General features: G+C 41.9%; 1 protein-coding gene across 3 annotated transcripts; it reads right to left on the reverse strand.

The window, feature by feature from the left end:
* Nucleotides 1-846: 846 nt before the first annotated feature.
* Nucleotides 847-21,413, reverse strand: LOC118227720. Of its 3 annotated transcripts, none has more exons than XM_035418531.1 (8): nt 21,388-21,413; nt 5,099-5,186; nt 4,879-4,944; nt 4,712-4,758; nt 4,552-4,626; nt 4,376-4,441; nt 4,205-4,279; nt 847-4,089 (listed from the first exon to the last, which is right to left on the reverse strand). In XM_035418531.1, the coding sequence occupies exon 8, from the start codon at nt 3,520-3,522 to the stop codon at nt 2,260-2,262; it is 1,263 nt and encodes a 420-aa protein (XP_035274422.1). In that variant the 5' UTR covers nt 3,523-4,089; nt 4,205-4,279; nt 4,376-4,441; nt 4,552-4,626; nt 4,712-4,758; nt 4,879-4,944; nt 5,099-5,186; nt 21,388-21,413; the 3' UTR covers nt 847-2,259. The 3 variants fall into 3 exon arrangements, with proteins under 3 accessions (XP_035274422.1, XP_035274421.1, XP_035274420.1); XM_035418530.1 differs by lacking the exon at nt 21,388-21,413 and adding an exon at nt 6,044-7,328; XM_035418529.1 differs by lacking the exon at nt 21,388-21,413 and having other exon boundaries at nt 5,099-7,328.
* Nucleotides 21,414-23,583: the final 2,170 nt, after the last annotated feature.

A 23,583-nucleotide genomic window follows, 5' to 3' on the forward strand; every position in this document is an offset into this window, starting at 1 on the left:
TATACACTTATTGCACGTCACTTTGGATAAAAGCATTTGCCAGATAAAATATTATGTAAATGCAATGTTTTGCCAACCTAGTGTGATCAATTATGGTTTAATAAATGGCGGTTGCTGTTCTCTAAAAAAAAGTAAGAAAATGCTACGAAATGGTAAGAAATGGGGCGAAACAGCCGTCTTGTTTTAGACAGTGAAGTTAACAGCTCATTTCTCGCAGGGGCCGCAGCATTGAAAACCCTGAAAAAGACGCTTGACTCTGGTTCAAGTTAGTCTGACATGGTCGTCGCTGCGGCAGTATACTCTGTAAGAAGAAAGAACTTCAGGATTGAGAACCGGCGAACATGTCCACCAACACTGTTGTCGGTATACTCAGTGAGAACACCGCACCGTTTAAAGTCACTCCACGGCGCTGGGGCGTGAATAATTACAAGGCAGCTATTAACCGGGGCTGGAATCTCGCCCAGACCTCCGTCTCGTGGCTACGCCATGGATGTATAAAGAGAAGGGCTACGCGAGATCACAACACAAAACAAAAAGTTTAAAGTGTTTGAAGTGGCTTTAGTTTATCTAGCTACGCAAAGGAAGAAAAAAAGGTGAAGGAGATGGTACGTTCGCCCTCTAAATCAGAGTAGGACGGAGAATGGAGAGTTTTGTCTGTACATTGCCTGATATTTCAGACAGCAAATATTTCACTATCCACTATCTGAAATTTCACTTACCAAATGAACATGTAATAAACATCAAATTTGATGGGAATATAAGGAGGAGACAATGAAAAACAATATGCTTGACCACCAAAAATGGGCTATAGTAGCTACCTGATTTTGTGTGTGGGTATAATGAAGAGACACGATTCAAATTAATGACAAGTTTAATATCAGGCTGGATATGTTGAAGCCATCAAGCTCTTAAAAGAACTCCAGCACAGAAAAGAGAGAACAAGGAACAGAGAAACAAAAATATATAAACATCGAGAGGGGGAACAGACAGTGGCTGATGTCTCCACTCCTGTGATTGGTCACTTTCAACACCCACATCCTAACAATTTCCTACCCACTTTAGCTCAAAACGCCGCCCCGTAGCGTGACAAACTGCCGTGGCCTCCAATGTCACGCTGTGATTGGCTGAGACACTCTCCACTCTGGTCTCTGGCCACTGTCTATTCTGTCCCCACCTCCAAAGTGACAAAAGTCAACTTGACAAGCGAGCGAGTGTTGAGCAGTTGCGAGCACATAGGGAGGGTCGAGCGAGCGCTCCGAGCAGTTGCGTGCGCGTAGGGAGGGTCGAGCGAGTGCTCGTCACAGCCCCGTGCTCGCGGGACTGCATTTGTGCACGCGGAGCACAAATTCTCCCTCGCAAGGATGCTTTTCCGCTTGCGGATACTGTTCTGTGCGCTTGCAGAGCACAAATGCTCCCTTGCGAGGATGGTTTTCCGCTCGCGTACCTGGTTTTTATATGCACGGGTTTTGTTTGGCACTATATAAACGCCATAGAAGGGGTCAAAGTCAACGACCAGTAGTCAGCGGATGGTCGAAGAAAGATCAAGGAGAACATTCACACCCAAAGAAAGAGATCATCTTTGAACAGACAGGGCTTACCACCACCACCAACCCACCCCCAATATACAATCACTTGTTATCATGTGACCACACTTGTGGACAAACTTCAGCTGATCATAGTTTTAGCTGGTAGCTGGTGCTTAAGATTACTACAGCTTAAAGCGAGCTACAGAATGACCATCTATGATCAAGACTAGTCTCTCTCATGTGCATTTGGAAAGTCACAAATGTATGTCTGATCACCTGTTTTTATTACCATGCATTTCTGCTCTAACCTGTCTACTGAAATCAGATACACTGGAGAAAAAAGGCTTCCACTTACAAGTCTGATATATGACACTAACCCGTATCCTTGTGATAAAGGAAAGGAGCCATGTGTATGAGATTTTTTGAAAAGTACAGCAATTTCTGTACCCCCTTCTGAAGGAAAGGATATGATATACTGAATTTCCCCATAAACACCATCACTCAGCTTTGCAAAACAGGTCATAGCTTTTGTCCTTTATGCACCATTCTCCTGTGCACTACTATTTCATCTGGTGCGTGTCTTTGTGCAGAAATTAAGGCACTTTTCACATCATCAGTAGTCTCTGTCACCCTGCCATTATCCAGAACAGTTGAGTCTTGACATTTTGTGAAACTCTTTACTCTTCAGTCAGTTGTCAATTCCAAACAGAACTCCTTAACTTGCTAACTGCAACTAACTAACTGCATACCTTGTGGTGAAGAGTGGTATTGCTCTGTGCAACAGGAATTTATTCACAATCTGCAGAGCTACACACTTTGTTCCATGAACCAGTTTCAACAGACCACCATTTGCACTTTCAAACACAAATGCTGAGTGTGCCCAGAGTGGCCCCCACAATTTCACTGACTTTGCAAGGTGAATTAGCAGGTGTACATTAAATGTCATAGATGCTTCCCCATACAGTAACTGAAACCTTGCCACAAACTCAAGCGGCATGTTATCTGCTTTGTTGATGTCTTGGAAGGTGATGTTCTCTTTCAAAAGTAGAAATACTGCTGACACCAGAAGGCCTAGGTGCCTCACATAGCATGGTTGAAGTACAGCATTCGGGACTGGCAAGCTGTAAAACAGGAGCCATGCTCGCCACTCTGAGGCTTTCCAGTACTTGAACTCTGCAAGGGGTCTGGGTAGTGTTGTTATCAGGTGTGGTGGCGTTATGTCCTTGATCCTGTTTTCTAGCACCCTCATAGTGTTGGGACTCCCAATGTAGTAGGGTTGATCATTATTGTTCAAAAGAAGCTCTGTGAGCTGTCTAATGACACCAAGTAAGACAGCATGCATATAGTCTGGAACAAAGCCCCACACTATATCAAAGTAAGGCATGTTTATGAGTGGTGATGGACCTTTCACTCCTCTGACACTTCTGTTTTGTGCTACTGCTCGCTCCATATCTGCCAGCATTTTCTTCGCCTCTCTGTCAGGATATTCTGTGGCAGTGTACTTCACCTGTTTCTCTACTAGAGTACCAGGATGTAAATAGAAGCCACAACCAAAGTACCCATTAAACTGTGTGGTGTTTTGCATGGCTGGTCTTGCCTTTGAGTCTACACCACAACATAGTCCAACAATTTTGCTGTTCACACAAGTTCCATTTTTTCTCCAAGACACACCTTTGGATGCCAGTGTTTTGGCCTGATCAACAAAGGGTCTGAGAAAAATGGACATGACTGGCTCTTGAGCACCAAACCAAAGACCTGCAAGTACTGCATCCTGGAATCTCATTTTGGGAGGGAGCTCGTTTAAATGCAGCTGTATGGGCCATATTGAAAATCTGGAAGACTTGTACATAGGTGAGCCGTCAGAATTGAAATTAAATGACAAATTGCTTGGATCTGACAGAATTCCACCTGGTTTTGACAAGTTTTGATACTTTTCACCGTCATATATGTCAGATATGACATGTTCATTCTGTGGCCTTTGGTGTGTGTAGCTCATGCTGTTTTGAATCTGAGGATTTTCAAGCAGCGCCTGAATTTGAGGTACAATTGGTATGTTGATAAAAAAGCTTGCACTGTTCAAGGAACTGAACAATGGGAGCACTACAGATTGCACACAGTGCAATGTTTTTGTCTTTTATGTCATCTTGCGTGCCAATGTATATTTTACAGGTTTTGCAGTAGAAATGGAACTCCACTATGTCTGAGTTGTTTTTAAAGACCTTGTTGAACAAATATTTTGATCTGGGTAACATCTCTTTACAAACAGAGTATTTATGAGCTTTAACAAATCATCAAGTTGTGTTCCTGTTATATTATGCCTTGCTGGATGACTCATTACCATGAGCAGTGTCTCAGCCTTTGTCATTGTACCTGCTGACATTAGTATTGAATCCATGTCTGTTTCAAAACCATCTGTGAATGGATCATCTTCTGGAAGATCTTCATTTTCTGAATCAACTCCAGAAACACTGCTTTCAGATGATGAATCACAACCAAACTGCAGGGCCATGTCACTTGGTTGCAGCTCAGATGTAAGGAGAAAGTGACCAGATGAAGACATGCGCTACAAAATGATAAAGAACACACATTCATGAGTGCATGTGTCTACATACAATGACAGTGAACCCAGAAATGTGTGACTGACCAGTGTCACACAACTGGTTGTGCCCTGCCCTCACCTCAACATTTGCGCAGCTTGAACCTGGTCTGACTTCACTGTCATTTTCTCTGCAGTTGGCAGTAAGAGGCAGTACCTGAAGGCACGGAGAGACATTTAGAAAACAATTTCAACAACAACATGCAACAAACTGCAGATGGGTGTTTAAAAATGGTTTGGTAGAAGAGCCCACCTGGTCAGTCGTGTCATCTGGATCCGATTGATGCGTAAGCTCAAAGTGGCCAGATGGAGACATGGTCTGCACAGGATGAAGAAAAGATGGCACAAGCACAATGATAAAAAAAAATAATATAGCCCAGTGAGAAATTATGTATTTCCACTCATTTACAGAGTGGATAAATCCCTCACCTCAACATCTGCGGTGCTCAGGTGTGGACTCATTCTGTCCCCTTGATCTCTGTGGTCACCAGTGAAAGCCAAAGCCTGAAGACCCAGGAGTAACTTTTAGAAAACAATTTCAACAACAACATGCCACAAACTTGCAGGTGTGGTTGGTAGAAGAGCTCACCGTGTCATCTGGATCCAACTGAAGATCAAGGCGGCCAGATGGACATGCTTTGCACAGGATGAAGAAGAGATGGCACAAGCACAGAGTAAAAACCAGTACTATATGTAGTAAAGCTCAGTGGGAAATGATGTCTTACCACAAACTTAAAGAGCATATTACTCTCTCACCTCAACATCTGCAGTGTGTGAACCTGAACTGATTTGATCTTTGCAGTCATCTGTGAAGGGCAAGGCCTGAAAACATTTACAAAACAATTTTAACCATCTGCTACCTTCAAAGAACATCATCAGGTAAGACTGAAGTCATAGATCCTTTGAATAATAGATCAAATCTCATTTAATTGATACATTCCAAGGGTTACCACATATTTCTCATGAACTGACTTACATCCAAATGTCCTCTTTTCAGTCTTGCACGGGGTAATTTAATTGTGCTGTTAGGCTCTAAGTACAATTTGTACTTGCATTTTGACATTCTGAAATTAAAAAAGAACACGGACATCATTATTAACAGACAGATTCATGAATAACAGGATGGTGAATTTAAACAATAATTAAGTTACTAAAAGCTGAGCCTCATACAACCCTTAACAAAGACTTAATTGATAACGTTGGAAATGAACTAATCATTCCACTGCCTGTACAAACCGAACAATTTAGTTTAACCAGCTGTTTGCCAACTAGATGTCTTGGATTATAGCACCAATACAAAGTGTAACCTAGACCCAGTTGCCAGTTTATTAGGTACACTAAGCTAAAACTGATGCAGCCTAATACAACAGTCCTGTAATAAATCCTCCTTCATGAAGGTTATAATACTCGAAACTGCTTTAGAGAGGTGTTGATTCAACTTCATGATAATTTTGGAACTGTATTGTGTTACAGAGATGTTTCTGTTATGTTAAAGCTCTCTAAAGCAGTTTCAACAATAACTGAGTATTATAACCTTCATGAAGGGAGGATTTATTACAGGACTGTTCTATTAGGCTTTTTCAAAAAAATATTAGGAAACTGCAACTTTTCTACATTTCATATCCCTTAACTACCTTGAGGGATACATGTAACTACCTTACAAGACCTCCTTACTACGTGAGCTCTCGATCACGGCAAGGACCCTTTGTGGTCACACAGCAAGTGGGCGAAGTTGATTATGAGGTGAAGCGTGCTGACAGGAGAGAGGCAACACAGGTCTACCACCTCAACCTCCTAAAAGCATGGAGAGAGGCGGTTCCTGTTTCTCTGGTGACTACGGTGAATGAGAGAGATGAGTTGGGGCCTGAGGAACAAAATTCCACCAATCCTGCCTCCCTCCTTTGTGATAACCATCTCTCACCGTCCCAGAGAGCAGACGTTGCCTCGTTGCAGCAGTGTTTCGCTGATATGTTCTCCCCCCTGCCAGGGCGCACCAACCTCGTACAGCATCACATTAACACTCGCCCGGGCGTGACGGTGCGTTCACGACCCTATCGGTTACCTGAACACAAGAAAAGAGTGGTTCAGGATGAATTAAAGGCCATGCTGGAGATGGGAGTAATAGAAGAGTCCAACAGTGCCTGGTGTAGCCCCATTGTTCTGGTCGCCAAGAAGGATGGGGGTATACGGTTCTGCGTGGACTACCGCAAGGTGAATGATGTGTCACAGTTCGATGCCTACCCGATGCCCTGGGTCAACGAACTCCTGGATCGGATAGGCATGGCCCGTTTTTTCACGACACTGGATCTGACCAAGGGCTATTGGCAGATTCCCTTGTCTCCCGAGTCCAGGGAAAAAACGGCCTTCTCCACTTCGTACGGGTTGTACCAATTTGTGACACTTCCCTTTGGGCTGTCCGGTGCCCCAGCCATCTTTCAACGTCTCATGGATCGGGTGCTACGTCCCCATGCTGCATATGCAGCTGCTTACTTAGACGATGTTATCATCCACAGTGACAGCTGGGAACAGCATATGTGGCAGGTGGGGGCCGTGCTCAAATCCCTGAGGCAGGCGGGGCTCACGGCTAACCCAAAGAAGTGTGCAGTTGGACGGAGGGAGGTACGGTATCTGGGGTACCACTTGGGCTGCGGGCAGGTGCGTCCTCAGGTAGACAAGACAGGAACGATTGCAGCCTGCGCAAGGCCCAAGACCAAAAAAGAGGTGAGGCGGTTCTTGGGGTTGGCTGGCTACTACAGACGGTTTATACCTGACTTTGCAGACCTGACCAGCCCCCTGACCGACCTGACCCGAAAAGGTGCCTCAGATTTGGTCCAGTGGACGGGTCAGTGCCAGCAGGCATTTGAGAGGGTGAAACAAGCCCTCTGTGGGGAGCCACTTCTCCACACACCTAAGTCACTTCCTTTCACCCTACAGCCTGATGCTTCGAACAGGGGGCTGGGGGCCGTTTTGTCACAGGAGGTGCAGGGGGTCGATCGCCCCATACTGTACATCAGCCGGAAGCTGACCGAGAGAGAGTCCCGATATAGTACGGTAGAAAAGGAGTGTCTGGCTATCCGGTGGGTGGTCGGCACCCTGCGGTACTACCTCCTGGGACGCTCATTCACCTTCTGTTCGGACCATGCCCCCCTGCAGTGGCTCCACTGCATGAAGGATGCCAACGCGCGGATCACCCGGTGGTATCTGGCTTCGCAGCCTTTTAAATACAAGGTGATCCATAGGCCGGGGGCGCGGATGGTTGTGGCCGACTCTCTCTCCCGCTCCCCAGGCGGGTGGGGGGGGGAGTGGGCTGGACCGGATGGCTCCCCGGCCTAAGTCGGGCGGTGGGGGTGTGTAGTGGGGTGTGGGTGTGGCTCAGCTGAGGGGAGAGGGAGGGGACAGAGCTGGGAAGGAGTTAATTAGCAGAGATGTTCCTGGTAACTAGTTACTCTGCCAGGAATGGGTCAATTAGCGCAGGTGTTCCTGGTACCTAATTACCCTCTCCCTATATATGCAGTAGCAGCTGGGCCGGCGCGAGGGAAGAAACACACGCCGTGCGGAGAGCAGCAGCACATTTTCATGAGAGCTAGCTAGCTAACTCTTGAATTGTATTCATTTTGTTTTGTATGCATTTTGTTTTGTTAAACGCAGTGGTTTAACTTTCTGTGTGTGCGTGTGTGAAATAAAAGGAGTTATTCCTGTACTCCTGTGTCAGTGGTCGGTTTGTGCTGATTAAGAACCTGCGGTGGCTGAAGATTTGCCACACCGCTGTTTTGAATACAATTCAAGAGTTAGCTAGCTAGCTAGCCGGGATAACAAGTATGCTGTGAGACCATTCTGTCCTAAAACCAAGAATTTTAAGTTTGGCTAGGTGACAAGTGACGGCGAACCTATCATAAAGCTAGCTGGCATTCAAAACCCGTTTCAGAGGGTCTTAGAAAGACTTTATGTCTACACTACGCGACCACACCATTTAAAAAGCAAGACAGTGCTAGGGAGATGAATTTGATTCACTTATGGTTTCATGTAGTTTTATTAAATAATGTAATGACCAAAATCGGTGCTAATTGTATGGTATAAAACGAGAAGGAACAATTTTTTCTTGATAGAATCATTGTTCTCATAGAATTAACGACCAGAGGTTTTTGCTTGACAATGGTAAAATAATATGGCAATATCAGGTGATAATATCAGGCTCCAATCACGGTATTAATCTATCCAATAACCATATATTGCTTTCACGTTGCTTTGTTTGTTTGTATGCGAATCTTGTATTACACTGTGATGCCTTTTCCTAATTATGCTTATGTTTCCAGACAAATCAGAAAAAAGCTGCAGAAGAAGCAAAAAAAAAACCTCTTGGCTCTACTACAAGAAAGAAAATGAGAAAAAAACAGTCTCCACTCTGCCCAACCCCAAGCAAAAAATTCAGAGAGCATACCCTGACAGATATGTTCTCAGAAGAGGACACTAGATGGTTATGTAGTATATCATGACAATTGAAAGGTTTCCACTGAAAAAAATTCTAGCCTCTGAAAGGGATTATTGAGCCATGTAATCATTATATTCCCTAAGAAATTGTGTTTATACTCTTCAGTTCATTGTGTGATGTGATATTTTGTGCATTGTATGCCAAAATAGCATGGTACGAGGGTGCTACTTGTTTAGGTTACATAAGTACCACATACAATCCAGATTTGGTCTTTGATTTTTGAATATTAACAAACTGCGTGCAGGTGCACTACTACCTATCTCCACTATAAGTAGCTAGATAACTTCACCTAATATATTTCACTAAATATTTTTTATTGTTTCTTATAATGTCAGTTAGTCATGATATATTTCCTTCTGTTATAGGTTGGAGGAGCGGGAGAAGATTAGAGCAGCAGTTCAGGCTGAAAATAAAACACTATGTGCTCTAAACATAGAGTTGCAGCAACATCTGCTGAAGTTGAACTCCACATCAACAGCAAAGTGCAGTGGCGAAGACAAAACAGCAAATCAACAGCAAAGTGCAATGGTGAAGACAAAGTGCAGTGGTGAAGATTTTTTTCCCTCATTTTCCCTGACCTCTGAGAAGGCCATTCAGACAAAAATGGAATTTGTCATGGTTAATTTCTGACGGGGACTGATAATCAAGAATTATTTAAGCAAATAAAATGTAGCTTCTTACTGCCGCCACTTCCTTTAATTGTGTAATTTACTGGCATATTATCTGTGTTCTAATCCATAGTCCTTGCCCTCTAACAGTTTCACAACTAATGATCAAAGTTCTATTTTGCACAAGCTTTGCCCCATAATATGATTTCATAGGCATGACTACTTTCCTATACAGCGCAGTGCACTGAAATGTATATGAACTTGCTCAGCCAAGCGGTACAAGCCTTTTCTTTACTATAAGGATTTGCTTTGTGTGAGGGGTTCAGCAACTCCACTCGGCTCAAAGGTGATATTGCCTCAATTGTCAGTATGATACTGCCCCTTCTTGTCATGGCCCATAGCAGCAGCTAATGCTCATCCAGTCTGTTACATCTGTTTTGGAGCTGTTGGCTGAAACTACATGGCATCCCTCCATCCATCCATCCATCCATCGTCTTCCGCTTATCTGGGCCCGGGTCACGGTGGCAGCAGGCTAAGCAAGGTAGTCCAGATGTCCCTGGTTCGGGCATCTGATCAGGATGCCTCTTGAGCGCCTTCCCTTGGAGGTTTTCCGGGCACATCCAACTGGTAGGAGACCTTGGGGTAGACCCAGAACACGCTGGAGGGATTATATATCTCATCTGGCCTGGGAACGCCTCGGGATCCCCCAGGAGGTGCTGGAAAACATTGCTGGGGAGAGGGACATCTGGACTACATAGCATCCCTGTTAACTGGAAATAATGCTGGGACTACGTCCGGGGTGAATGTATAATGTTCCATATTTGGAAACTTTCCCTTCTGTAATGAAACAATTATCAACTGTTCAGAAACTGACATTTGAACCAGGAAATAAAGATAAAACATTAAAATTCAAGGAATATTCAAATTCAAATTTCAGCACACTGCTTTGGATAGGAGATTGGGGAAGCCTATAAGTCTTGTTGGATTGCTTCAGCTGTGATCTTAGAACAATGTTTACGATGCATAATCTTTGTTGTCATGTTTTCCATCATCTCTCATATTTGTGATATATTTGTTCTCTTTCTAACTGTCAAAGATCCTATATCACCGAGCCCAAAGAAGACCTTACAAAGTAAGTGCAACAAAAATATTACTCACAGATTCTTGAAAATAACTATCTAGGCCCGTATTTACCAAACTGGTATAAGTGAAATTGTGAAAGTATAGGCCCTTATGCAAGTGGGTGAATTTAGGCAAGGTGTAGCTGTTGAGTGCGTTTACATTATGCTCGATATAGTTGCAGAGTCTGGCAGTGAAAATGCGGTGGAACCATCTGTATCTCCAAAAGGAGAAGAGGTACAATATTTGTCCTGTTTACAATATATGTATACATTGCCACTACAAGCATAGCTACAAAACTTAAACAACTAAACATATAATATATTGAACTAAACAAGACCTCTGCATGTGTGTGCATTGGTTAATATAAGAACCCCAACTACACTTCAAGTGTTTCTGACTTTTGTATGCATATGTACAATCTAATACCTTGATTATTTTTGTTTTCGATTTTTGTCAGATTCACTTGGGAGGAGAAGTTCGAATTCGCAAAGAGGCCTGGTCCAGGATCAAAAAGAACATTGAGATTTCCTTGTTTGTGAAGGAGTTGGCAGTGGCAATCTGGGGCACTAAAACACTGCGGGAAAAGAGCCTTACAGGAAAGGAATGCCCCACCACAAAAACCACCAGGCAGCCTTTAACCCTGCAGAAACTCCAAACATTGAAATGTATGGCATTCTTGGTAGAAGTAGCCACATGGTCTTTGTGGGACGTCAAGGACTGGGTTAATTGATATGGAGTATTAAAATGTTCTTTGTTCTGGTGTGACACAAGCATCACTGTTTATCTGTACATTTCTTTTCAGTCTGCTTCAAGGAGTGGCTTCTCAACAAACATTTGGAGGAGACAGAGTTGCAGGCCAGATGGGGGAAGGCTGGACAGTACATAACTGAAAAAATAATGGACATTAACAAACAAAAAAAAAGCCACATAAAGTTACAATCTCGAAGATTTCCGTTTCGTTCTCTTTGGCGGTACCAATGGCGAGAAGCAGTAATTGCAGGTGTGTTTTTAGACCTCACTTCCCATAGATCCAACCGGATCAACCAGTGTCGCCTGTGTGACATCAGTCAGTTGGCACCTGGGCCACGCCAACTAAACACTTACTATTTACTGAATAAAAAATGGTTGTTATAAAAGTAACGTTATGTACATACTCATTCATTGTCTAACATTAGGCTAACTTAAGCTGTCTTTACACTGCCGAGCCGGGTTAAAATGCTGTAGTAGACCTGGGGTAGAATTAGTGATGATCAGTTTCCACAAACGTTCTTTATCCACCTTTACACTGCAGAGAAGAAATCGCAGGATTCGCTGTGGCACGTGCAATTATGTATTTCGTGCACAATAAACAGTCTTTTTCGTGAATGATTGTTGTGTGATATTTTTGAAACAACAGACTTGCAAAATGTTACCCCTGGTGCTTCAGGTTTTGCTAGCTAAACTGTTGAGGATAAAGCTGAGCTGGGTTTTAAATTAGCAATCAGAACAAGAAGAATAAAACAAAAACAAAGGAGATTTCATCAAAAAAGGGCATCAAGGCTGAAGGAACATATGAGGAAGCATAATAAAATAACAACGCTAATCCATACTGCCCTATTCTTTTATTTAGTTTTCTCCGGCTTGACATCTTTACACAGAAATCAGACCCGGCTCTGCTCCACCTATACCCCAGCTTTATTCCGATCATTATAATATATTGGTGAACTTGATGGCAATGTAAATAACGGTAACGTTAAGGCCAGTTCAGATCAATGATTCGCAACGAGACAAAACGGTTTTAGAACGTTGCATAGAAAATTGCAGCAGTGTGAACTGATTAGTTGCACAGCGTCTGAAGCCGTTGCCTGGGGTCTCAAAAGACCCACCTTGTCAAATCGCCAAGTGCAGTTTTAGAACGTTTAAAATCAGACGTCTTGGAATTTTACAAGTTGCATCCAGTCTCGTTGCGAACCATTGATCTGAACTGGCCTTTAGTTAGCTACATTGCAACAAGGTAGCATTGCATTCGAGAGACAGTTTGCGAGGTCGGTACCGGTCGGTAGCGTTAGCTAGCGTTTTTTATAATTGTTAGCTGATATTAGATTGTGTTAATTACATTAGCTAGCTAGCTAACAAACGTTACCTGATATGAGAGATGGATACTGTGCGCAACGTTGTCTAAACTAATGTTGCCTTTCTTGACATGGTCCGGTAGCTAGCGTTAGCTGTGCAAATAGCTATGTAATTTAGTAACGTTACATTGTCATCAAATGTAATACGAAATCTACATCAACAAATAATATGACCTCTCATGTTACACAAAAACTTTTTATGATTCCATAACCCCCCCCCCCCCCCCATTTCTCTGTTATTGTAATGCTAGCAGACACCAGAAAAAGCAGTACACCGCTCACACACAAGTGAGTTGAAGAGCCAGCCTGTTGCGTTAACTCCGCCTATCCTCTCTGGCGGACCAACCACTGATGGGTGATGGAAAACGCATCACTAACTATGCGCCGCTTGTGATTTTTTCCCGGGAATTTTGCCACAGACACCCAGTTCTTTAATCATAAATAATAATAATAATAATAATAATAATATAAATTAATATAACAATAGGCTCAATCACCATTGTGTTACCTAATTCGGCGATAGATAGTGACTTAACAGACATTTATTTTAATGAAAATCTTCGAGATTATTACTTTAAAGAGTGAGAATGTGAACCCATGGTTACTTGAAGGTTAATGCATGTTTTGAGGTTAAATGCAGATGTTAGGGTAAGTTGATGTTGATGTGTCAATTGTTTATTGTAAATTTGCTTGTTGCTCTTTGTTAAATAATCATATTGTTACTGTGTTATTTGTTATGTTATTTATTAAATGAACACACTGTTATGAAAACCTTACATTTTCTTTATTTTGGTAGTTACTAGCATACATGACACAAAGAAGCATTGTAATATTTTCATGTGCTCTGGCTTTTATCGTCATACCATTCGATGTGATTGTCCAGCATACCAGCATCCCACCCGGATGAACAGGCTACCATCCTCAACGTCTAGTACTGTTGACCAGCATAACATCACAGTTTCCCATGATGGTCACCAGCATTCCAGCACCAGCATCCCATGCTGGTCACCAGCAGCCCAGCATCAGCATCCCATGCTGGTCACCAGCAGCCCAGCGCCAGTATCCCATGCTGGTCACCAGCATCCCATCACCAGCATCCCATGTTGGTCACCGGCAATCCCAGCACCAGCATCCCATGCTGGTCACCAGCATACCAGCACCAAAACACAACATATGCTGGTTTTGCTGGTATAACCAGCATGCATTATGCTGGTCATGCTGGTGACCAGCTATGCTGGTCTATGCTGGTTTTTCCAGCGCTATCGTCAAAATTAGCAACATAGTTTTAAACTGACAAAACGCCGTTAGATTTAAAAACCGGAATAGTTTCAAGGACATTTTAAGCTATTAAACAAACTACATTGTTATAGCATTACGTGGGATAGTTCAATTATAATTACATTTTTAGTAAAATTTTGTGACGTTTTCGCCTCAAATCGGTTGGTAATAGATCCCCTTATGCTAGCTAGCTAGCTAAAGTTGGCTAAGTAATGAGCCGGCATCTGGGCTCTTCACCTATGCTAATGTATATTAATGGCACACCCTGTTGTGCCTTATTAGCTACTTTATTTAATGTCACAGAATTAACAAAATTGCTACTTTATGTCAATTTACTTCAAGTGCCAGAAAACCAGTAACGTTACGACAACTCCTTTTGAATACGAAGAGAAAGTGAGTTTGAAGAGTGAGCGTCTCTCCTTCTCGAGCTCTGGTTGTGGTCGCAAGCGAGCAACTGACGGTGCATGTCCACTGCAGCGTCGCAATGCATTCTGGTAGCGGCGCGCTGAAGCGACGGGAAGCAGCGCGATGAAAAGTTGAGCAGAGCTCAACTTTATGCAAATGAATCCGCCGAGCGCTTTCCATTGAGCCAATCAGGTGAAGGCTGTGTTGCTGTTTCTTCAGCTGGCTAGCCAAAATCTTGTTCGTTAAAAAAAGTTCCTCGCATTTTGAGGATAGAGGAAAAACTGATCATTTCTGTAGCTGTATTCCCGGTGTTATACGTGGTAGATAGCAGCAATTAGGCTACTAGCTTCTTGTTGCGGTCCATGGCGGATTTGTGATATATTGGGATGTTATCTGGATTTAAAATCGGCGGCAAATTATCCGGTTTGATATACGATAGATAGCTAGCTTGTTAACATGGCACTAATTCCGCTAGCCCTAACCCAAAAACTTAATTTAAAAATAATTAAGTCAGTTATACTTAGAGAGTACTGTTAATTTTAATCTGGTTATTCTACTCCTTTGCAAGCTTATTAGACAAAGTATATTGTGATGCTCCTATATTTATACACGTTGCATGAACGGGAACACATTTTCAGCATGACTTCGTAACACCCACCAGCGCCCACCACATATTTTTTTTTACACGCCTCCAAGCAGCCAGGCGACGTGAAGCGACGCGTCGACACGCGATGTTTGATGCTGCAGTGGACACGCACCGTGAGAGTGGGTGCCTCTCGAGTGCTGGTTGCACTGGTGGCAAATTAAGTTGGGTAAAGTTGGAAGTATATATACACAGATTCGAACTTCCCGGGTCAATAACTCAAGCGTTAAAACATAAACGACGCCTCTTCAGTACTGTAGTAAGGTAGACAACAAGCTACAACCTAATTTCAGACTAAATGAGCCGTCCTCCGAGCTGGACAAATAACATTGGTCTCTATGTACAGCCAGATGTGAGACGAGTGCGCAGGGACCGTCTAAAAAGTGCAACACTGAAAAGAGATACTACAAAAATATACAATAACTCCACTCTTATACAGTGTAGTGTCACCAAAATCACTTCACACATCAATGGTCTCCTGTTGGTTATACTACAACACTTAGTTTGGGAAAATGTGCATTTCCATAATTTTGGGGAATGTTTATTGGGAAAAATATTCAATAACTTCACTCTTATACAGTGTAATACCATCAAATTCAGTTCAACCACCAGGGGTCTCCTGTTGGTTATACTACAACACTTATATTGGGAAAATGTGCATTTGCATAATTTTGGGGGATTTGTATTAGAAAAATATTCAATAGCTTCACTCTTATACAGTGTAGTGTCACCAAAATCACTTCACACATCAATGGTCTCCTGCTGGTCATACTACAAAGAGCAGGGGCAGTTTTAGTGATTTGGAGGCCCCAGGCAAACACCAATGTGAGGCCCTTCTCCATTTTGCATAATGCAATCATAGCTAGTGAACAAAAACTATTTGGAGCCAGCTCTTTTCAGTTAACAAAGCCACAGAACTAAAGGACAGACCCAAATGAGAATTTTAACTGAAGAACTTCAAATGACCTTCAGTCAGTTAGAAGAAGACAATATGGCAAGAAAAAGATTATAAGTATATAATTTTTAATTCTTTCAAGACAAAAGTATAGTACATGCTTTTTGATAAAGCATTTGAACATCCACTATTCTCTAGGGGTAAAAGTCCCGGTCCGAGCGGGTGGGTTCGTGGTGGGCTGCTGCTGTCTGTCGGTGTCGCCTCTGACACTTTCCTCCCACACTGTAGCTGGTTCACCGCAACCAGCAGACACTGCGCTAGAAGTTGTAGTATGTGCGGTGGGTGCACAACAGGCTGAGGCAGCAGTAAGGCTGCTAATGTTAGCTAGCTCAGCTTCTTCAACTAACGTTACACCTGTTGTAACGTCAGCTAGAGTGAGAGCACCTATTATCAACCAACTTTGTTCGACACACAGGAAAACGTAAACTGATTTGCAACTATATATGAAAAATAGGCGAAATATCGGTAACAACCTGTACCTAGTTATGTAGGAAAAATGTCCTTGTTATCCTCCAGTGGTTATTTTTTTAAAGTACGATTTTTTTATGTGCCGGCTAATAACTCAGAGGTGGTCCAGCGCTAGCTTTTGGTTGCTAAGGGGACGTGTATCGACCACCCTATATAAATTAATGGAACTTACATTTGCTAGCATACTGTATAAGTATCCTGTCTTGCATATCTGAGGTTAATATGAGAAAGGGTGGTCACTATTACCATGTCTAGGAATCCGTACATATTCACTGTTGTAACCCAAGTCGCAGGACGCAAAATAGCCGATAGGAAAGCAGTTTGAAATTATGAAGCAACGCCTGCGCGATTTAATGGGTCGCGATGAGATAATTCCGAGCGTGTTGCTTGTCTTAAAGTTGATATAGTAAATAAGGCTGTATTAATGTTACTAAATGTATATGTATGAAGTTGGTTTTTTACATTTAGACAATTTATTGTGTGTATTTTGTACAGGACTTACATTTAAATAGGTAACAATGTCCAGTTCTAATAAATATGAAGTAAATACCCTAGCGGTTAGGGTGGTCGATAATAAATGCTCTCACTCTACTTGTTGTTCCTCCGTCGTGGAGTCTCTTACCGTCGTGGAGTCTCTTTCTTTTCTCAAATCCACTTTGAAAACGCTTCATGGTAACATAGTGGCTGAGTCCAAATAGTCAAAAAAATTACTTTCTATGTCTTTTCCTAACCACTTTTTCTTGACCTCGATGGAAAACGTCATGAGGTTAAGGAAAGATGTGAAGGAGAATTCAAAAGGACTTAGGAAAAGACAACCGCGGTGCTAAGAGAATCCGACTACATTTACACTAGGCTACGTAGGCTAATTATGCGACGGCGGATGTTACTGGCGTGGATCTGCCGTGGTAAAACTACAATGTTCTGAAGATGGACTATTAAAAGCGCATCTTAGATACTTTGCCCCATGCGTTCTTACCATATTGTTTCATGCAGGCTATATAAACATGGACAACCCGGTGAAAAATATTACTTAATTACCAAGGTTGGAATTGAAATAAAAAAGGAATATAGGCTACCAGTCACAAAAGTGAAACAAAATGGTTCTCACATTGAGAGTGGTTGCTCACACTCACCCTCCTGTCCACTCATATTTATCGACATGAATCCCAATTAGTATGATTGTACGAAAATAATTCATTAAATTTAATGCAAGATAGGCATAACATGTTAGGCCTACAAATCTACTACTGTACATATCATCATTCATCATTAACATGTTGAATTCAAAACATAATCTGGCTAAAAACATCTCATATCCCTTTTTCTTGAAAGACAGACTTATGTGTTATGGTTAATACGCTGATTATTATCTGATTATAAGCCTATGCATATAATAGCTTAAGAACCACCACACAACTCAGTCATGTTGATCGTTTGTTTTTGTGAATGGCCAAATGGTGCTTCGCTTTAAATGTTGCTGCCGTAAGGAATTGTGGGACGGCATTATCTCTGTAAAGGACGGTCCAGTGTGCCCTGTGCTAAAGGAGATAAGATAGGAAGCATTGAAGCATCTTTCCTTAGCATTTAGAGAATTCGAACAGCTCTTATCATGGCTGTCACTTAGATACTTCCGGGTCATTTCACTTCCTAAGCAAAAAAGACTATTCGGACGCAGCCAGTGAGGTCAAGGTGGAATAGTCCATTAAATGTGAAATGTGGGTGAGAATAAATATTGGCAAATATATATATTTAATTGGATAGGCCCACATTTACATGTAGATAGATTTATTTTTATCTATTACACATTATCATTCGTTTGGAGTGACAAGAAAGGAAAAATGTTTTATATATTTTAAAAAAAAAGAAGAGAAACACAAATTCACGAGGCCCCCTTGGCGGATGAGGCCCCAAACAATTGCCTACCTATGACCTATGGTAAAACTGCCTATGGAAAAGAGGCTTTTGCATAATTTTGGGGATTTTTTTGGGGGAAAAAATACAAAGATATTCAATAACTTCACTATATACAGTGTAGTGTCACCAAAATCATTTCATACATCATTGGTCTCCTGTTGGTTATACTACAACACTTAGTTTGGAAAAATGTGCATTTGCATAATTTTGGTGAATTTTTATTGGGAAAAAATATTCAATAACTTCACTCTTATACAGTGTAGTGTCAACAAAATCATTTCACACATCAATGGTCTCCTGTTGCTCATACTACAACACTTAGTTTGGGAAAAGAGGCTTTTGCATAATTTTGGGGAATTTCTATTGGAAAAAATTACAAAAATATTCAATAGCTTCACTCTTATACAGAGTAGGGTCAGCAAAATCACTTCACACATCAATGGTCTTTTGTTGGTTATACTACAACACTTAGTTTGGGAAAATGTCTTCATTTTAAATTTTCTTAATGTTTTTTTAAGATAAAGTGTAGTGGCACCAAATTCACATCAAACGCAAAAAGAACCCTGATGGTTATACAAAACCACCTAGTTTTTAAAGATTTTTTGTTTAATGTTTAATTGGTATAGGCTACTTTCATGAATTGACATACAGACTCAAACACACAATCCATCTTATATTTACTAAACCGTTTCTTCTGAGAAGGATGAAAGTTTGGTTTAGGAGCCCTTCCCAGTGGTCAGTAGTTGAAAAGTGGGTTCACTCTGAACAATTTATTGGTGCATTACAGTCCCAAAATATAAATAATTTTTAGGAAATTATTTGTGAACCATTTGTTTTTATGATCAATAAGTGAAAAGATATACAATCACTTTAGACAGGTGTTGTCCAATTCACTTTGTGGTGAAGATTCCAAGTTGCATTGGTATAAAGTATCATGTGCTTTGGTCAAACTGGTGCAACTGTGGACCTATGATGTTTTGTATGGTGTATTTGTCTTGAATAAAAACATAGTATCACAGTATCAAGAGAAGAGCCATCAAAACTAGTTCACTCATTTAATCTTCAAGAAACTACACACACACACATTATATATATGTTGTTATATATAGTGAAGTTATTGAATACTTTTCTCCAATAAAAATTCCCCAAAATTATGCAAAAGCACATTTTCCCAAACTAAGTGTTGTAGTATAACCAACAGGAGACCATTGATGTGTGAAGTGATTTTGGTGACACTACACTGTCTAAGAGTGATGTAATTGAATTTTTTTCCCTGTAAAAAAAACAGCTCCGATTTCTTGTTGAATATATTTGTACAGTCAATCGCACAACAGCTCTTTCCCATTTTAGGTGTGTTTTTTGTGTTTTCACGGCATTCAAGCTGAACGCTAACACTGCCACTGATAGTCTTTCTGCCACTCAGTGGGTGTAACTGCAGTGACTTCCACTTACTGTGACGTCATGTGCATACCCTCTATTTCCACATGTTGCTTCTGTGTGAGCCATTGTGGTGCCTTGCTGTAAACCAGCCAATCAGAGCAGAGCTCATTAATTATTAATGAGCACAAAAAAGGGAAAACAGCTTGTTTCTAGGGCCACATCATAGGGTTTTAAATGGCATGTAAAACCAAATCTGGGCATTTTTCGCCCCAATCAAAGTCACATACCTTCTATGTAGACATCAAAGAACAATTTAAAATAATTTTAAAAAATGCATTCTATGGAACCTTTAAGATACAAAAATACATAGGCCAATAACAAAAACAATTAACGTGAACAAATGTGTGTGTGGCAAAGAACAAAAAAACAAAATGTTTGTTTAAGGGGTAAATCGGTGGAGTATTAAATGTTGGTGCTTTAGCAGGATTTTCTTTTCATGATCTTGGCCAAATTGGACAACTTCTGACAAATGAATGCCTTTATTTCAGCATCGGTTTTGTCAGGGAAAACAGATTTAACTTCACCTAAAGAGAGAAAAGAAGTAAAGGAAAGGAGAATTAACAAATAAACAGACAAGTTACAGATAGATACGTAGACAGACAGACAGATAGGTAGAGACATAGACACAGGTAAACAGACTTATACAGAGACAGACAGACTGACAGTCAAACAAACTATTGAGAGAGAAAGAGTTAAGGGCAACACATACCCACGCCTGCTATACAAAATACCTGCTCACCTTAACTATTTCTTAAGTCTGTATGGCTCAATTACTGTTTGCTACAGTTATGAAATGATACAACACTACACAGTGCGGCCGGCATGTGTCGCCCTTTACAGAATGCACATAACTGACTGCCACAGAAGAAGAAATACAATCTTTCGAATGTCTTCAGAAGGGAGTGATGGTCGTGTCTCCCCCTTGTTTGATGACCCAAGCCCAGTCACGCTGTGAGCTTCCATATATTCTGTGGTGTACAGACCATGCATGAGCTCATTGGTGTATTTTGCTGCTGTAACCCTGTTGTACCTATCCCTGATAGCTTGTGGAATCTCCTAAGAACATAAATAAGTACCACATTGGGTCATATTACCTGTTCCTGCTCAGGCCTGCTCCAGCTCCAGACCTGCTTGGTGTTCCTGTTTTTGTTCAGTCCTGTTCCAGCTCCAGGCCTGCTCGGTCCTGCCCCTGTACCTGCTCAGACCTGCTCGGTCCTGCTCAGACCTGCTCGGTCCTGCTCCTGTTCTGGCTCAGCCCTGCTCCAACCCTTATCCTGCTCGGTCCTGCCCCTGTTCCTGCTCAGGCCTGCTCCAGCTCCAGCCCTGCTCGTTCCTGCTCTAGCTCCAGTCTTGTCCAGTCCGGTTCCAGCCTCGCTCAGTCAAGTTCCGGTTTTGAATTGCCCTGCTCTGTTTGGTTACCTCTCAATAAACCGGTTGCTTTTCTCCTAAGCCTCTGTGTTCGAGTCCTGCGTTTGGGTCCAGCATTACACATCGTGACAAATTGTCCTGTAATGATTGCACTATCATGGATTAATAATTTAATGTTAATAATTAATAAATTATCTAATTGATTTATAACCAAGAACAACACTAACAACAACATATAAAAGCTGTAATTCATATGAACCATTAAATAACAACCTATCATGCACCTGCAAACAGGGTCCAGCAGTTGAGGTGTGCTCCATACATGTTACTTCTGCCACATCATTGTTGTCTTTCTGTATCTATGTATTAAATTGCGTGTGTTTATGAAATAAACAGAATATTTAAAAAATGATAACACAAAGCAGACATAAAGACACAGCAGATGTAAAAATAACACAACATACCATTGTAAGAGGGAAGTCAAACTGGGACCCAGAAAAGGCTGACATTTGACCGAGCCAGCATGCTGGGACGCAGCGTGTACTTCAAAGGACCCGAGAGCCTGGTGGTAAAACAATAAGTCACTCGGATTTCCTCTGAATGGGCAGGCCATTTGGTTCTCTGGAATGTTACCACCTGGACACAACCAAGATAAGGGGAACTAGTCTCTTTGTCTGTGGTTGTGGGTGTGGGTGTTTTGGGGTCGTAAAGGGTGAAACGACCGGCACCTGGTGGGGGCCACTGCACGGGACAGTACCACAGTGCCCTCATTTGGGCCCCTCGGATATTACACTTTGTATTTCTTTTCTGGATCTGGACTATAAACCATCTATAAACTATCTGTATATCTTATTTACAAATCCCGGAAAACCTTACAAACCATGCACATGTTTTCATTGTATTATTTTATTATGCCTTATGTAATAATAACATGGATTGCATGTACAATGGTTAAACAAAAGGGTATTTTCATGACAACTGCACCATAATATTACATCCACTTGGCATGTTTGGTATGTACATTTTCTCCATGGTTCAAGCCATTGAATGAAATATGTTTCATACCAAATAGAATTTGAAAAAACATAGTTTCAGCAACTCAGGAAAAAACTAACACAATGGAATGTCCTCTCTGGTAATCATCTCCTTTTCCCGATTTCCCCACTGATTGTTTTAACAGCAGCCCCAAATGGTGGGGGCCGAAATTCGAGATTTATGATTCGGCCAGGTTAATTTATGGTAATGCCGCCTAGATCAAACGCGGGATTTGGCCTAAAAGGAAGGGAGACAATCCTGTCGAGGAAGATCGTAATCGACTTCCCACCGTGCACATACTATGTGCGCTGTGTGTAGATATAGCCAGGGAAGATCGCAAACGACTTCCCCACGTTACACATAATCTGTGTGGTGTGTGTAGATTCACAAGGAAGATCGTAATCGACTTCCCTCAGTGCACATACTAGGCTATGTGTTCTGTGTAGAGATAGCCATGGAAGATCGCAATCGACTTCCCGCACTGCGCATACTCTGTGTTCTGTGTGTAGCTAAACAGGCTGGGTAAGAACTCTTTTACTCTGTATTTATGTTTTTAACCCTTATAATTGATTTGGAATTGAAGATAATAACCTACCTGCCTGTTCAATAAATTCTTATTTTTAACTTGCGTGGTCTTCATGACTCTAATCCATTTTATCTTCTTTTCAGCCGAAATTCCGTTTAAATACTCAGGGGGGCAATTCGGACGGGGACCTCCTGATCAGGGGTCTAGTACAGTAAAACGTCTTTAGTGGGGTCTTCAAGTTAGATAGGTGACCACGATCTGCCTGTTAAGGGATTGGTGGTATTGGTTCTGGTGTTTTGGCTTAAGAGAACCCATGGGCGTAGTACGCCGGTTCTTGTCAAATTCGCCTGAAGGAGCCCGATAGATACGCACCGTCCTGGGCTCATAACTGTCGATGACCTATCCATGTAAGCCAGGCATGGAAGGCATGTATTATGGTGGTCAGCCTCCTACCCTCTGGATTCCTCGCCGAACTGAGATTTAACAATAATGCTAAAGCCCGGGAGCATATATTGAGGAATGATGGCACAAGATAGAGTCGAGTGTAACCACTCCCAAGTTCCACGTATAGTTAAACCCTAATTTTAAATTTTTCATATAAAATGGAGTCAGATTTAACACGAGAGTAAAACATAATAACCGTTACGCTTCCTTGCTGTGGTCAGGGATATATCTGGTATGTTGTTCCGCGCATATGTGAATATTCTGATGCTCTCATTGGAATATTTACAGTCCGGCGACAGATCGGATATATCTCTGAGGACAGCATAGCCCCGTTTACAAACGGAGAGTAACCAGAATGCTACTGATCCGTTTCAGGCCAGTTTTAAGCGGGATATGAAGCAACTCCTTCATATCTAACCCGTGGCAACGGAACCAGTGCATTCTTAATTCTAATTGTGCCCTGTTCTTGCGAACAGATGAAAACTAACTAACATCTCCGTTTTGACTCACACCAGCAAAAGGAAAACACGCGGTGCCTTCCCCTCCAGCTACAAACCCTCATTGGTCTAGGGATTGGTGGTATTGGTCTTTTGGTCTCACCATGGTCTTTGGGAAAGTTTGATTGTTTGGCTGAGAAGTAATCCGCTGCATCAAT

This window comes from Anguilla anguilla, chromosome 5 (genome assembly GCF_013347855.1).
Source record: "Anguilla anguilla isolate fAngAng1 chromosome 5, fAngAng1.pri, whole genome shotgun sequence".
Lineage (NCBI taxonomy): Eukaryota > Metazoa > Chordata > Actinopteri > Anguilliformes > Anguillidae > Anguilla > Anguilla anguilla.